The 15,318-nt window shown below is 44.6% G+C and overlaps 1 protein-coding gene across 10 annotated transcripts in view; it reads left to right on the top strand.

The window, feature by feature from the left end:
• LOC118512880 overlaps positions 1 to 15,318 on the top strand; it is a 157,071-nt gene that overhangs the window by 102,183 nt on the left and 39,570 nt on the right. For 9 of the 10 annotated variants that reach the window (XM_036057974.1, XM_036057973.1, XM_036057979.1 and 6 more), the window contains one exon: positions 13,275 to 13,332. The exons of the other annotated variant lie outside the window; for it this stretch is intronic. In XM_036057974.1, coding sequence (XP_035913867.1) covers positions 13,275 to 13,332 — 58 coding nt within the window. The remainder of the gene's footprint in view (positions 1 to 13,274; positions 13,333 to 15,318) is intronic. 10 annotated transcript variants of the gene reach the window in all.

Below are 15,318 nucleotides of genomic sequence, written 5' to 3'. Positions count from 1 at the left end.
ATGCATTCGCCGGTGTCCTGGGAATGGATGCAACAAATGCTTGAGCCACCATCATGAGAGTTTGATGCACATCCGGGCGTTGTAATTGTTGCAGTGTACTTCAAGAGTCCCTTTTTATTTTTGTGTTTTGTTTCGCACGAATCACGTACCTTTTCTGCATATCATTAATTATGTGGATTACACAACGGCCAACTCTTGCAGGGTGGAGAATGCGTGCATCCAGGATGAGCAAACCCTCTTCAAGTACACACTGAGCTTCTAATCTCTTAACGACAAGTAGCGGGATACGAAACGAGTCTCTCAGTAAAATTAAAAAAAATGCATGGGATAAATCTCTTAAACCAGAGTGTTTTTGTTGCCAGATTTTTACAACCCACACTCCCATAATCGAGTAGAGTTACAAAAAAAACCTTTCCATCCACACGTCACACAAGCACATCCTTCATGATCCTTTATCTCCGTGTTTGCTGTTTTCGTTGATAACACAAACCATGTTTTTCTTGTCTTCCCACTCGCCGACACCCACAAACAAAAAATTGCCCCGGTACAACTTTGTACAACCGGTTGCTGCTTATTTTACTTATGAACTTTCCGCCAGACAGCCACCCATAAAAGCACACCGGGCGCGAGTTTGGGGCGCTGTCGTGGTAACTGTGGTGCTGCTGCTGCTCTGTGGCTGCAGCGTGACGCAGCGAATCGCTGCCAGCGGAAATGGTGTTTCTTTAGATTTATAGCCATGTCTAACGGGTGGAGTCAGCACCCACAGTAGGGTCTAACGGGTAGGGTTTTGTGCCACAAATCCCGGCCACCCGTTTGTCTCGGTTCATGATGAAACTTAATCTTTTCCTGCAAGTTCCGACCTTTCGAAAAGGTGCAACAACGACGAGAGGTAGTTATGCTAGAAAGTAGATCAGTGGCGTGCATCGCAACACTGCCACAGATTGTGGCCCGATGCCTTTTGAAGATGCCACCACCGAGTTTTGTTGTTGTGAATGCTTTCTGTTTCCCGAACGTACACAGTAACGAACTGCTCTTAATTTTAAGTTATTTCGCTTCCTAATTGCGAACTTATTTTTAACCGATCTGCTACGAAGTACTGGGCGTCTCCATTCCTGAAATTAAACTAACAACCAGGCGTCTCCTTTTGCTTTCGAATGAATCACCGGGCGTCTCCATCCATCTGATTTTGTGTGAGTGTTTTTTTTTTGTCTGTGTGAGAAAGTGTTGTAAGTTTGTTACGTCACTGAAAATACCTTCCAGACGGCGCTATTACACTCGATCACGTGTGCATCGACAGATGTCCCGTTTTTTTAATGGTGTATGTGCCCTTTCATCGTGTTTCAAACGCTTTCCCCAGACGAGCATCCGCCCAGGTCGGATCGCAGTAACCATAGACGGTTATTGATTCACGTTTTGCTTTCGCGTATTATTTTAGATTTCTTTCGTAAGGTACACAAACACACACACACACACACAAGCCAGCTGTATAAAGCATAACTTGTTCACATTCTTCGCCAAACGCTAAAAAGCTATGCGCCATAGTGCCTATGGCAGCGGAGTGCAATTACCGAACGATACCCAACCAAGCCAGTGTTACGATGTGCAAGAAAAAAAAAAACCCCGGCCTCAGCCGTAGAACGCAAGAACACCGTAATAACATTACGGGCGCAAAACGAAAGAAAAAAATAAACGTAAAACAAACAAAATTGCATCCGTGCAAAACGGAAACAATGACGGAACGGTCGGAACAACAAAACCCCGGCACGGAGCCCGCCCCACTGCTACTACTGTAGTCTGACGGGTCGGCGGTGAACTCTCGAAATGGCGTCAGTCAGTGTGCTGGTGATTTACGTTTACGGTGGCATAACGGATCACTTCGCTATTTGTTAAAGTGTTTCTCACCCTCTCCACCTCACCCTCACACCCCCACGGGTTCTTGCTGCTACTCCTACCTTCCACACGCCCCCACCAACCGTGCCACATGCCCCGTTTCCTGTTTTGTTTCTTTGTCTAGCATTTTCATCGACTCATTGCTGATGTCTTCAGCAGACGGCAAACGCCGCCGTTGTTGGTCGGATGATTGCAAGACAAATAGAGCGTCTTCGGTCGGTGTGCCCGGCTCGGGAATACAGGGTGGTTCGGCACAAACCGAGACACGGTGTACCGGCCACAGTCAGCCAACCAACGACTGTACCCCAGATCCGTGTTTATCGAGGGGATTAAGAGCAAATTCATCAATATCGACTTCCGGCACGAAACTGTGATTTGTCTTCAACCGCACTCCGTGTGCCCGAACAGCACACCAATTGTTGGTTCGAGCTTTGTGGCGGGGTTGAGGTGCAAAACAAGTGGTAAAGCATTGAGAATCGGCTCTCCGGGTGCTGGTTATCGTGCTGCTGTTTAGCGTTGTTGATGAATGATGGCACTTATTTGTCAATATTAAAATCAGTTAAAATAGATCAATAATTGCGCTTGATTGTCGAACAATCATGCGGATTGTGTCGTGGGGAAGTGGCTGGATTATTTATTTAGCTTGATCGTGAAGGCAATATTTAAATGAATATTTTGTCATAGAATACTTATTAAACATTGAACGTACTTAAATTACAAAATTGAAAATGTTTGTAAAGAGTTTACACCTCCATCTTTCTAATCACCCTGTACCAGTGTCGAGAACTTCACATTCCCATCATTTCCACACGTCACCGGCAAGCGAATGGAAAACAAAGCACAAGACAAATCCACACAAAATCGTCACTCGTCGGCGTCATGTGCCGCTACTCATCGTGTCCCCCGTTAAGTGAAAACGCAAATATCCATGCACCCACACGCACATACTCACACGCAAATATTACAGCATCGGTTCGGGAGCGGCAAACCGGGCCACTCGGTGCTCCTTCATGGCACAGTCGTTCAATGCGAACACCGAATGTGACGATGGTCAGTGACACGGAAGCAAGGTGATGTTTGAAACTCGTCTTGACGGTGTTTGCCGGTGTGCGTATAGTGCGTCCGACGAATGAATTCCCCCGCAATGAATTCTCACCACCCGTCTCGCCCATATTGCGCCATCCCAAATCGCACATGTCTTTACGGGGGGGAGAGGGAGTGAAAAAATGTTTGCGTACTTAAAGCACGTTTCACACTGGACGCCGGTGCTTGGAGTGCTGTAAAAGGAACGAATGGTTGAACAAGAGACAAGGGGAGGAAAACAGAGCGGGGTTCGAGGACGGACGATAGACAAGCTAGCTGTCTTTGGAATTGCTTTCGAGCCGGACCCAGGTTTGTCTTGTGCTTCTTCCGTTTCTTCGATAGCTCCCACGATGACGTCAATGCCGCCTTAGGTGCCCTGAAGGTGGCGTTTGCAATCATGCCAGAACGGTTCTTAGACCGTATGTGTGCGTATCGCCCACCGATGAAACAATGCCTGCCTAAATAGCCTATTGGGCTGTTGCTGCTTTGACATTATGTCATGTTTTTCTTTGCCCTCTATTTACATCAATATTGCTGGGCTGGAAGAATACAAAAAGGTGCCTGCTGTCTATGTGACTTTCTAACCTTATCTAAAGCAGCACATCCATAGGTAAACGGTTTTAAGGGAGCTGTTGGTAAGTGGTGAAGAACAACATTCATAGAAAGACATTTGATCGTTTGAATAGAAGTTCGTTCTTTGGGAACATCTTGTTTCAAAATTTAAAATAAAAAAGGAATTTTAAACGTGACATTTTTAGAATTCGAAAAAAATCTGAAGGCACTAAATGTCACACTAGCTTCAAAATGCAACATAGTTTCGACTGCTTTAAAGCCCTAAGTATTCAATTACAACTGAAAATCCAAACGCCCAGTACGGTGATGTGTAAACGGTCTATTTGAAAACCCGTATTGCATATCTTCAGGCGCTTGTGCGTCGGACTATTTCCAGCTCACCGTATAAATCTACCCTCATATGTTGCCTTACGGAAGCCATAAGCTAGCCGCACTTTAAGGATTCTTTCTTAAGCAGTTGCTCATATTCTGCTCGCGATAGAACCATTACGATGTAAATGCATGCTCTTGAGCTCACATTTACACACTCTCGCACACACACACACTTACACCACTCCATAAGGAGGAAACCTTCAACTCGAGATGATTGTTTTCCTTTATGCTTTCACCAGCAGGGATCATTGTGTCTAGTGGAATGTAAGAGCAAAATTACATGTGGCCTCTGAAATGAAATTGCAGCAACAAAATAAAATGCGCACGCAGCGAAAGAATGCGCCATCTTTTATTGTTCCCTCCAACGACCTTGCCGATCGTGGTTGCGTGGCTGTGGCATGGCCTTTAACCCTCCGCAATTCGCGACACTGACCGCACGACACGGGCTGGATAGCGAAAGGCCACTGTAAAATGTATCCATTGTAAATAAATGTATGCGCAGGGGTGTTTTTTTATGACCGCTCCAACGGCTCTAGTGCGTTGGCTTCCGTTGAGATGGTATTCAATTTTTAGCAAACTTAATAATCGTCGCCTTGGGTGAGTTCGTTCGTCGGTCCGGTCTCGGCTTCGACCTGACGGCGGGTTGGGGTGTGAAAATGTTGTATACACTCGCAATACGCTCATACGCTGCGCCATCGGAGGGGGATGGGTAAACTGAGTTGATCCGCTTTGCGTTCACGCGCTGACGCCAATTTACTTTGAATGGGTGGAATGAGAACAATAATGCTATATGAAAAGATGGGCCATGAGTCATTAGGGATATTGGAGCAAGATTTCCCACTGACTCATTTGATGATTTGTTTCGAAACAAAACCCCTATCGGTTTCGCACTATCGCCATCAATTATCGGGCAGACAAGCAGTAACGCAGCAATGACACATTTTAATGTGATGCGGTGGGGTTTCCCTGAGGGAAGAACTTTGTGGTTGGTAAACGATTGGTTAGTTAGTTAATGGTGACAACTTTCTACTTCGTGATGCATACTGCAACATTGTTCTTCGACGCGAGCGGAATACTGCAACAGTTCTCCTGTAACAAGTTATTCCAATGATATTCATACAGATAATTGGTTGGCAATTATAAATTTCTGGCCCGGATTTTCGTATGTATTTTAGCTTTCCAATGCTTTACAGTAGCTGCAGTATTGACTGATGGCAAGTAATAATTTTCCCCTCCCTTGTTATCTCTTGCCTATTAAAATAAAAAAAATGCTGTCAACTTCAGATAAACATGTTGTCTACAGCAAAATTATACAGATTTTCCCAGTTATGTTTGTCTCCAAATAATTATATTTTCAATGTACAAAGGTTCTGGTAGGGATAGACATTTCCACCATGATTGACAATCTTGAAAGGGCAAAAACGAAAAAAAAACACACACACATACCAAGATAAACATGACACTATCCATATGGCTGACAAGCGCCAAAAGCACAAACCCAAGCGCACAAAGAAGCTTGAACCAAATGTTTGATCTATCATCTTTGACACATCGCAAAATAACGCTTCTATCAATCTCTATCAAACAGAAACCGAGCCGGGAAGAAAAAGAGTTGTTTAACGGAACGCTTTCCACATATATCTAGCATCAGTTTTCGGAAATCATTCCTGTTGCCCCGTGTGTCTGTGTGTGGAATTTTTCGATTAATACGAAATCAATGATATGATGTACTCCGGTGCGCCTGTTTGTTTTGCTGCTGTCATGATTGACACCCGGTGCTTGACTTTTCATCGATAGCGTGGCTGCAAATGTTTGTGCTTCGATTCGTGTGCCAGCCCGTGTGGAAAGCGTTCCTATTTTCCGGAACGGACGACGACCTGCCAAGTTCAGGATGCCGATTACGATGTCGATGTTCTGTAATGGAAATTGTGAGGGTGAGGGCTAAATTGTCTCAAGCATCATCCTTATCCGTTTGTCTTACAAGGTATCAGCCAGCTGATGGTTGCTGCCGCTGCAAGCTTGAGCGAATGTGTGAGAGGATAAGTGTTGAATGGCAAGTTATGTTTCTTGCTATGAATTTTAAAAGCGTCATCACCGGTGCGGTTACCGAGCAAAAGATGCTGTGCGGTAAGGTACGGACCACTAGCACTCGGAAGCACACTACTGTGCGCATAGTTGAGGTTGAGCAGAGCCATAGCCGCAGTGGCTGACGGACGAACGGTGAGTTTGTTTTTCCGTCTACCTGACTCTTCCGGGCAGATCCCGTTCCACTTGCTAAGCGATGAATCATTGGTACTAAGAAGGAACTGGGCACAATGCGTTCCAAGAATACCTTGAATGGCGTTCACACTACACTCAGCACAAAAACGGGCATTTCAGATCCAGGTGCAATGGTATGCATGTGAGCAACCGTAAAATGTCCCACATCCCTGCAGAAAAGGGTACGTAACCAATCCGTTCCATACCGTGCAGGATGCCATCAGGCAAAACTAAAAAGCACACTCAGCCAACAGGACTCGAACGCTCGAAGTGAACACCCTACTTGAGGGGTGAGGGGGGAGCTCAAAACGAACGACCAGTGATGATGGTGGAGATAGAAATATCAATTACTTTGTGTACTTCCGGTCTGCTGACGGAGAAAATAGCTCTCCGCTTCCTTGAAAACACCGGTCCGACGACAAACTGGCCGGTGATGGATTGTGTGAACTAAACTACCGTTCCTCACATAGGGGTTGAGTTGAGCGCCGGGTTACGGGCATTCCTTTTCGCCCTAAGACGGTCAAGAGGCTTTCTTTAGAAAAGATTGTAGAGAAGAAGAAAACTTGCCTTTCGGTGCCATCAGACACGAGCAATGGGCCGCCATGTTTCGGAAAATCGGCTCATTCGATTATGGATCGACTATCGAGTATCGACGATGAAAGGCACCCGATTATGATTATCGATCATTAACCCCTATGTCTATTATGGGAGAAAGCCTTCAGTATAGCACGTCGCATCAGGAGGAATGAATGCTGAAGGCAAATTCTGTTGGACAATGACTGAATTATTTGTAATAATAAGATCCCCATTGTCATACGAGAGGTGGATGAGTATTGTCCGTTGGTCATTCATGGCGAAGTTGTAAAGAAATTCATATAAAAGAAGTTTTTCCCTTCGAACTTTGCTTAAGTAAAGAGCGTTATAGTTAATTATAAAAGCAGTTGTGCTAAAGTGTTTTACAGTCCATAAGACCTTGTACTTAGCTACTTAGCATCATGAACTTCGTAATGGCAGCGCTTTTCGGATCATAAAACAAGTGTCCAGATGTAGCTCACCATAACAACGATCTAAGCAAGCTGCGACTTTTTTTATTGCTTTCGATTTTTTCATAATCGTCTGCAAGACCCTTTGAATAAACTCCCCATAGATAAACCATGATAATTTTTAGAAAAATCTCAACACTTTGGACTATCATTTGAGTTTAAAATATCTCTTCAACTACACCTTCATAACAAACAATAAATGAGTTTGAAGTGATAAACTCTTCGAACTTCGAAACGGTACGCAAACCAGTCACAAAACTGATGACTGTCCAATGTTTGTGCATGGCTTACCAGGAATTCCATTCTGAAATCTCCCGAAACCCTGCAAACCTGAATGCCCCCGCAGAAACTTTTAGCTTCCCTTTGACCCTTTGGGCGGAAAGTTAATTCGCTTTTCATCTCTCACTTTCAAACGATCTTGCCGACCGAATCTGGCTTCCCTATTCCTCATCACTTTAATTGCTAGAACACTCCAGCTAGAGTTGATGGTTCCGGGGCTAGAAATGGGAGTGGGGAGGGAAGCAGTGCATTCTAAATGAGCTGTACGTTCCACACTTTCGGTTTTCCCATCCAAATGAGGGAACTTTCGTGGCCGATGATGGGAAGACAGCGATGTTCTCATTGCGGTTGCTTTGACAACGCTGGCTGACCGAACGTTCCAAGCAAAACTGTCAGTGCTCCTGTGTGTGTGTATGTGTGTTGGTGAATGTTTGGTTTTCCATCCCCTCCCGCTCACTGGAAAAACTCTTTCACCAAGGTAATTTGCGCACAAAACTCGGAAATGTTCGGTTGCACTTTTACTTGTGCGGGGGCGCCACGAGTTGTCGCTAGCCGCGCTTTCCCATTCCCAAGAACCCGGGCGGAATATTGGATGCTAACTACTTTCGGTGGTTGTGTGGATGTATTTTATCTTTCAGCGTGGTTTGTTTTCAGTTCCACATCTCACGGCTTTCAGTCAAACAGTTGCATTTGGTACGGTAACTACTGCGGCAGGCAAGTAGTTTTAATTAGCGAAATTAAAACAACACAGATGTGATGAATTTCTCATCATTCGTTTGGAGTTTTACAGCAAACTGTGGTTGCGCTCAGCTTGGTAGATTCATTAGCAATATTAAAGTTTCTTTTTTTGCTTGCAAACAAGTTCGTGCATGAAACACATAGGAAAAATCTTTCTTACTGATTCTGAATAACTCCTCTAGTGGTAAGCAACCGTAAAAGGACTTAAAACATAATCATTTTCCCGTAATTAATTAGAGCGTGCATTTTTTAATTCCTTTCCTGTGCATCGCCTAGCTCATCGTGGCGTTGAAATGAAGCAGCGAGTGAGCCAAGCTTACCGTGCTACATGGGAAAGATATGCAATCAGAAGGATTATATTAGATTGCAATCACTTCATGGCGCTGAAACCGTCCTCTTCATTACCTTGTGAGAAAATGTTGATGAAAGTGAAGCGGGACAATCTCGTTGGGAAGGTGTTTTTTTTTTCTTCTTCCTTTTGCTATCCGGGTTTTCCACGACCATGCGTTTAAAATGAAGCTCAGGTCTAAAATAGATGAGATTGTTTTTTTTTCTCCTGCTTTGCATTCTCCGCTTTTTATCGCTCTTCTCGGCACACACCGGAAAACCATCCTCATTTGTAAGCTATCCATGGAATGTGCACGCGTTGCTGTGTATGTGTGTGTGTGAGTTTGGGTGCGTTAAGGTACAAAAACACACTCGTACACACAGGAAGAAGATCAAGGAATGCAATACCAGCAGCATCCAAGAAATGCAGCGATGCATAAAAAATGATTGGAATGCTGTTTCTGCCGTGCGCTGTCCGCTGGAGAAAAATGGTAGGACAGCAAAAACAACCTCCAACCACCGTTCCGTTTGCTTTGCTTTGCCAACGTCGCACCACCATTCAAGCACGAATCCGTTGGACGGACGTGACCCGGAGGTCGTGCGGGATAGAATCGAGGTGGGAGACAGGGAACGGTGGAAGAAAAAATGCTTGTAATGCTTCCTAGAGGTGATTTCATATTCAAATCACTGAGTGAAAGAGCGAAGCAAAGTTCACATAACGAGATTATCCCGTGCCCGTGACCGGAAAACGATGTCCGAGCAAAAGGCAAGCAAAGCGGCACCGTTTGTGCTCTTCGCCCTGCGTTACTGCAGCCCTGTGTATGTGTGCCCGCTATCGGAACGGGAAGTCTAAATCAGCGACCCATCGATGGAGCCGCCTAGTCGTTCACGCTAGCGAATGGAGGCGCCCAGTCATTCACATAGCAGATGGAGGCGCCTGGTCGCTCTCAGCAGCAAAAAAAAGCCCCGAACCGCATGCATGTCGATGCTGTGTTAGGACGGTCGTGGTGAAATCTGCTGCCCCCGGGCCAGACGAGTGTGAAAAATAGCTGATGTCGACATTGATAGATACGAGAATTTATGATAATTTAATCAATCATTGACTGCGAAGCGCGAATGGCACGGGCATCGTGGGAACGCGCTTGTGGGGAACGCTGCGTTTAGCAGGCATGTCTGCATCCCTTTTCCAATACAGCTTCACTGTTTGCGCTTCGGGAAATCGAAAAAGTTGGTACAGAAAATTTGTTTGAACGCTTCAAAATTTGTTACCATCAACGGCAGCGTGCGCGTATCTGAATTGCCCTAAAATAAATGAGGAAAAATTTAGCGTTAGAAAACAAAAATCAATGATGAATATGAAATCGGTGGGAGAGCGAGCGAGCGAGAGGCAGTTGACAGATAGGTACTTGAAAGTACATTACAAAGTCAAGTGGCAAACCGTTCAAGACCGTTACGATGTTCTGTGGCTGACAAGTTGGACATGTTTTGGTGTGATAATTTTGTGCCATTCCTTAAAGAGTCGGTTAAAAGTGGAGTGTGAAAATTGCGGCAATGATAATCTGGCCGTTAGTTGCACAACTATTTCGAATAATGTCCCACTGTTTTTCAGAAAAATATTTTAAAACTTTTCAAAAGATTTCCATGGCCATATTTTATACCTTTTTCAGGCATTTTTATTATTCTGATTCATTAACAAAAAAAAACAGTGAAAACAGACCAATTCAACCAATTGCTGTTCCACGAAAAGCACATAATACGTTCGCTGTAAACACCGATTTCGATCAATTATATTCTATCGACTTAATTTTAATCACTTCTTTGTTCCGCATGTACACAACTGTACTGTACTGTACTGAAACAACATGTCCCACAGTGGAAGTGAAGAAAAAACCGAACAATTGAATTTTGTGTTGTAGTTCTCGCACTACGGCTTCAGTGAATGGGCGCCCATGATCAACGATTCGCCGAACGGCACAACAGCGTATCGATTGATGCTGTGTTTTATCTGAATTGCTTGTGCCAACCAAACCACCGCCATTTACGAAAGGTTTGATGTGGTGTCCCATTCACCGGGGAAGGTTTTTTTTATTGCTCCTTTGTTGTTTTCCCGTGGCAGATGGTGTTTGTCCACTTGATCGGAGCAAACTGCAGCTGCTGCTGCTGAAGTGGCTGCACTCAATGTTGTTCGATCACACTCCTGGACAATCATGATTAAACAGTTTTTGATCTTCCCACACATGCGCGCACACACATTTTTCATATCATTTTTTCACAGTTTTTCGATGGGTTAAAGTTCATTCACTAGCTCCGCGGTCTCGCTCCCCGCACGACATCTCGGTTTGGATGGATGTTCAACGCGATGGTCCTGTGTTCAACAGCCTTCCCACACATCAAAACATCCGGGTTTGCGTGGCCGGTAGTCGTAAAATTCTGCACCCAACAGCAAACAGACGACACCCCACGCACGCCCCCACCCCCGGAACGGAACAACCATTGACTGATGAGAATGATGATGGGGTCGTTTACATCCAACCGGTTTGGATGGTGGGAAAAAGGTGGTTTGCGGGCTTTGAGTTGGTGATCCGAGTGCAATGAACAGGCACTGCCTACAACACACCCACCCTTCAGCAGGATAACTCTGTCTGTCCCGTGAAACCGGGCTTAATTTCGATGGGTTTTGACCATCAACGGTTTTACATGCAAACGTTTTGCTGGGCGTGATTTAGCGATGCGGTTGTTTGTTAATCGAATAAGATTTGGAAATCCGTTGACAGTTGAATTTACCTCCATCCATTATTACTTAAAAACCAGCGCAAAGTCTTCAAAAGTTCCCGAATTTACACCTCCCCACTAACGTGTACATTTAATCCATCCCGAATGATACGTCTCGGAAGAAGTTAATTCTATCGATCTGCCTGCTTCAGCTCACCATGTCAGACAGACAGACAGCAAGAGAGAGAGAGAGACAGCGATGTCGATTAGATTAGACTCAAAATCCCGTATCGGGCGGGATAAACGATACAGTCAAATGCGATTACCGATCGATTATGGCTCGGTGTACGAAGGTGTGCTTTTCCGACTTTCCGATCGCCATGGTGTCATCTGGATGGAGGCGATGGAATACGACACAGAGGACAGAGCGTGATGGCAGTGTGATTTGTAACGTTGAGCTCTGATTTTCTTCGTAATGAAACCCCTTGGCTCGTTTGACGCTGCTAGAGCCGTTCATATCTTGGAGCTAATTTTTTGGCAGGAAATTGCGCTTAGATCGATCGGTAAGAGCGATATGTGTGCTGGGGTGTCCTATGTACTGTAGAACCAATTGGCTCCATTTCGTGTGACGGATCTCCAAGAGGGTTTAAATAAAACTTAAATCCAACTAAAAATGATCCATTAATTTCGTGATGATAACTTTCCTGTAACAAAGTTATTTAAACACTTACACAAAATCATCATTTTCAATGTATATACAGGAATGGACAAACCAAAAGGAGCTTTTAGAAATTAATATTTGAATAAATTAATTATTGAGAACTTGTAACACAATCTTTTATGAGCCAATAAGATTTAAAACTTAACAGTACGTATTCTACCCCTTAATCTCATTTTTACTCCTCTGCCAAATTCTTCTTTTTATTGGCCTAACGACCTTCCATTTCTGGCTCGCTAGAGTTATTGACACCACGTAGTTGGATAGTCAGTCCTCTGCACGGGGGAACGATCCGGATGGGACTTAAATCCCGTTCCCGGCGCCGCTGTCGCATCAATAAATTGTGAGCGTAAGTGAACGCTTGAATTTAACTTTAAACACTTATTGGAATTAATAATATTTTCCTTTATTTCAAAACGAATTTCCCAAACCACAGCTACCCCAACAGATGCAAACAACAGAGAACAAACGGTATGCGGAAGCCCCTTGAACTCTTGTCATATTACTTAAACACTTTGACGAATGGGTTTCTTAACTGCTGCTGCGCTGTTGACATATTTCCTCAGAATATCATCAACTACGCGAGTAGCGGTCCTGCAGCACTTGGCATGAGAATCTTGATCTCTTCCCCCCACAAAACAAACGCAACAACACTTCCACCAACGGCAATATTATTGGCACGCGATACAACGCGGCCTCCTCACACAAAAACGCACAACTAAAGCCACACACACTAGCCAATTTGCGTGTCAGCAACGATCAATGCACGATCTTCAGCTCAAGCCTCTCAACACCGAGAACGAGCCGAGCGAAAGTGCCGGAAGGATCGATGCATTCCAAACGAAGAAGAAAGTGTACTCGCACACACAAACACACACGCCGGTGCCACTACAAGTTGCCCACTTTGCTGCGTTTGAAAACCGGTTGCAAACTGCATTTCTAGCGTTCTGTGGTGTGCGTTCTCTGCACACACTCACAGCACCAGAGAATCAATATTTTGCCAGTAAATTGACACCCACCACCGTACAGTGGGACGCGTCAGCCGTCGTCCTCCTCAGCGGCACGCGAACACTTACACACTCCGCGTTTCAGGTTCACATTTAATGCAGCCCTTTTTCCCCTTTTTGTTTCCACCATTCCCGTTTCACGCACACTCTCACACGCCCATTCCCTTTTCACGCGTTCACGCGATGACGAACGCGCCCGCTCAGTAAATGTGTAAAATGCATCGAGTGTGGCGCACAGTGATTCAGTAGTACGGTATCGTTGTCTCGTTACAGATCGCGGACGTCGCCACGGTGGAAACGACGGACAGCTCGAGCTACAAACGACTGATATGTAAGTACCCAGCCCTTTCTCCACCAAACGCTCCTTCCGCGTGCGTCTAAAATCGAAGATCGATCCCGCGCTTAATCAAGGCACATCAATTTTAAACACACACGATTCGTGAACGGATTGTAGAGAGCAGTTTGTCGGTGAGATTAATTAGTGTGCCGTCTCATCCGGGGGGGAAGAGAAACATAGCAAGAAGCTACATAGAGAAACACTCTCACACTTCGTGCGCGCCTAAGGGCATAATTATTCGAACCGATATTCGAGCATCAACGACAAAAGCAAGTGACAGTGTTGGTTATGCAACGCGAATCGTATCACTCCAGCCGGATAAAAACAATGATTGAACGGTGCAATGGATGCAGTTCGTGTTTGTGTTGGTGTGTGTGTGTGTGTGAGTGTTTGTGCACGCGCATTACCCTTGGGCTCGACTTTCATGGCGTTGTCTGTGTTGTCGCTGCCAGCTGTAACCCGCCAACCGTTGATCCAATGATTTAGTAGTGCGTGCAGTGACACTCGGCGCAATTGCACCGAAGCTCTACCAAACCCGCGTACAACATGCATTAGTTTTCCCCTTGATCTCTTGGGAGGGGGGCCAGAAAGAGGGGGGGGGGGGTTGTTTATTATCGGTTTTACCGTCACGGTTACAATTACGAACCGTTTCGCGCCAATGCGCTGGCATACATGAACAGTGGGAGGGAAAGAAGGAAAAAAACTCGGCGGGGAAAATTGAGAAAGAAAAGGAAAGCAAACACACTGCAGAACGACTAGCAGGGCCAATGTATATCCGCTGGGTCATATAGTGACAATCGGTATCACGGTCAATGGTGCTGGTGCGGTGATGTAATTGGTAATAATTCATGCTCAACATGCTCGTGTGCATCGCTGTGTTTCATTGAACATTGAACAGTGATTCTAATATTACGAAGATTTTTGCTATGGTAATTAGCTCGTTATTTTTGACAGAAACAAATATGTGCGTAAAGTTATTACATACATCTTGAGCTAAGAGTTATTAGAAGAAAGAAAAATTAATTTTGTTCCACGGATACGTATGCTTAAAAGAAGGACTTTTTATAAAATTTTCAAATCAATAGTCCTTAATATTATCGATCAACCTATTTATCCATCGTTTAATGCATCATATCAAACATGTATAGACAAGCTGTCAGAGCAAAAATAGTTAATGTAAAGCTCTCATAGCTAAGACATGCTAGAAACTCTGTTTAAGATCACGAAACACTTCCTGACCAAGCATCATTGTTGTCTCCTTTTCTGAAGGATCATGTCACAACCGTCGGAGAGTCGTGTAAGTTTGCATCAGAATATGATAAGGAAGCTCTATGAAGATTCTTAGCTTACATACCTTGGACGAACGGGACAGAGCATCTCTCCAAAAACAGCCTGTGGTCCGATGCACAGACATGGTTCTCATGTCATGTCTGGGGTGCAGACTAATGGCTTCATGGTCTTGTCCTGTTGCAACAATCGATTTTGTCCTGCCGGCCTCCAAACTACGGCTAACAATACTCTTGGCTTTTCGGTGGTGGAGGGTTTTTCTGTAAATTCGGTCAATCAACAAGGAGGATCAAATGATCGTACAAAACTCAAAAGGGTTGCTACATGATATTTTACTACAACCATGGCTGAGCTACCATCTTACTCTCATCAAGACTCCCGAGAGAACTAGTCTCAAACTTGCGGTAGAACGCCTCTCAAATGTAGGATATTCAAAAAGAGATACTACCATTTGCATAAAAGCTCTATTTTGCCGCAAAAACAGAATTAAAGCTCAAATTGCCTTCCACTGAATTATATCAAGCAAAATGATTATCAACCGATTCAAATTACCAAGAAAGCGCTTGTCAATTTTGCGCTTAGACAAACGTTATACGGTAACAAACCAAAACAAGGTATCAATTTATCCCACAATCAAAGCTAATTAGGGCTAAAGCTAAGCTACGGCTGGTACGGCTGAACCCGACTGAATGA

This window comes from Anopheles stephensi, chromosome 3, assembly GCF_013141755.1.
Source record: "Anopheles stephensi strain Indian chromosome 3, UCI_ANSTEP_V1.0, whole genome shotgun sequence".
In the NCBI taxonomy this organism is placed as follows: Eukaryota; Metazoa; Arthropoda; class Insecta; order Diptera; family Culicidae; genus Anopheles; species Anopheles stephensi.
Note: the sequence above shows the minus strand (reverse complement) of the source record. Positions and strands in the feature narration are given on the sequence as shown.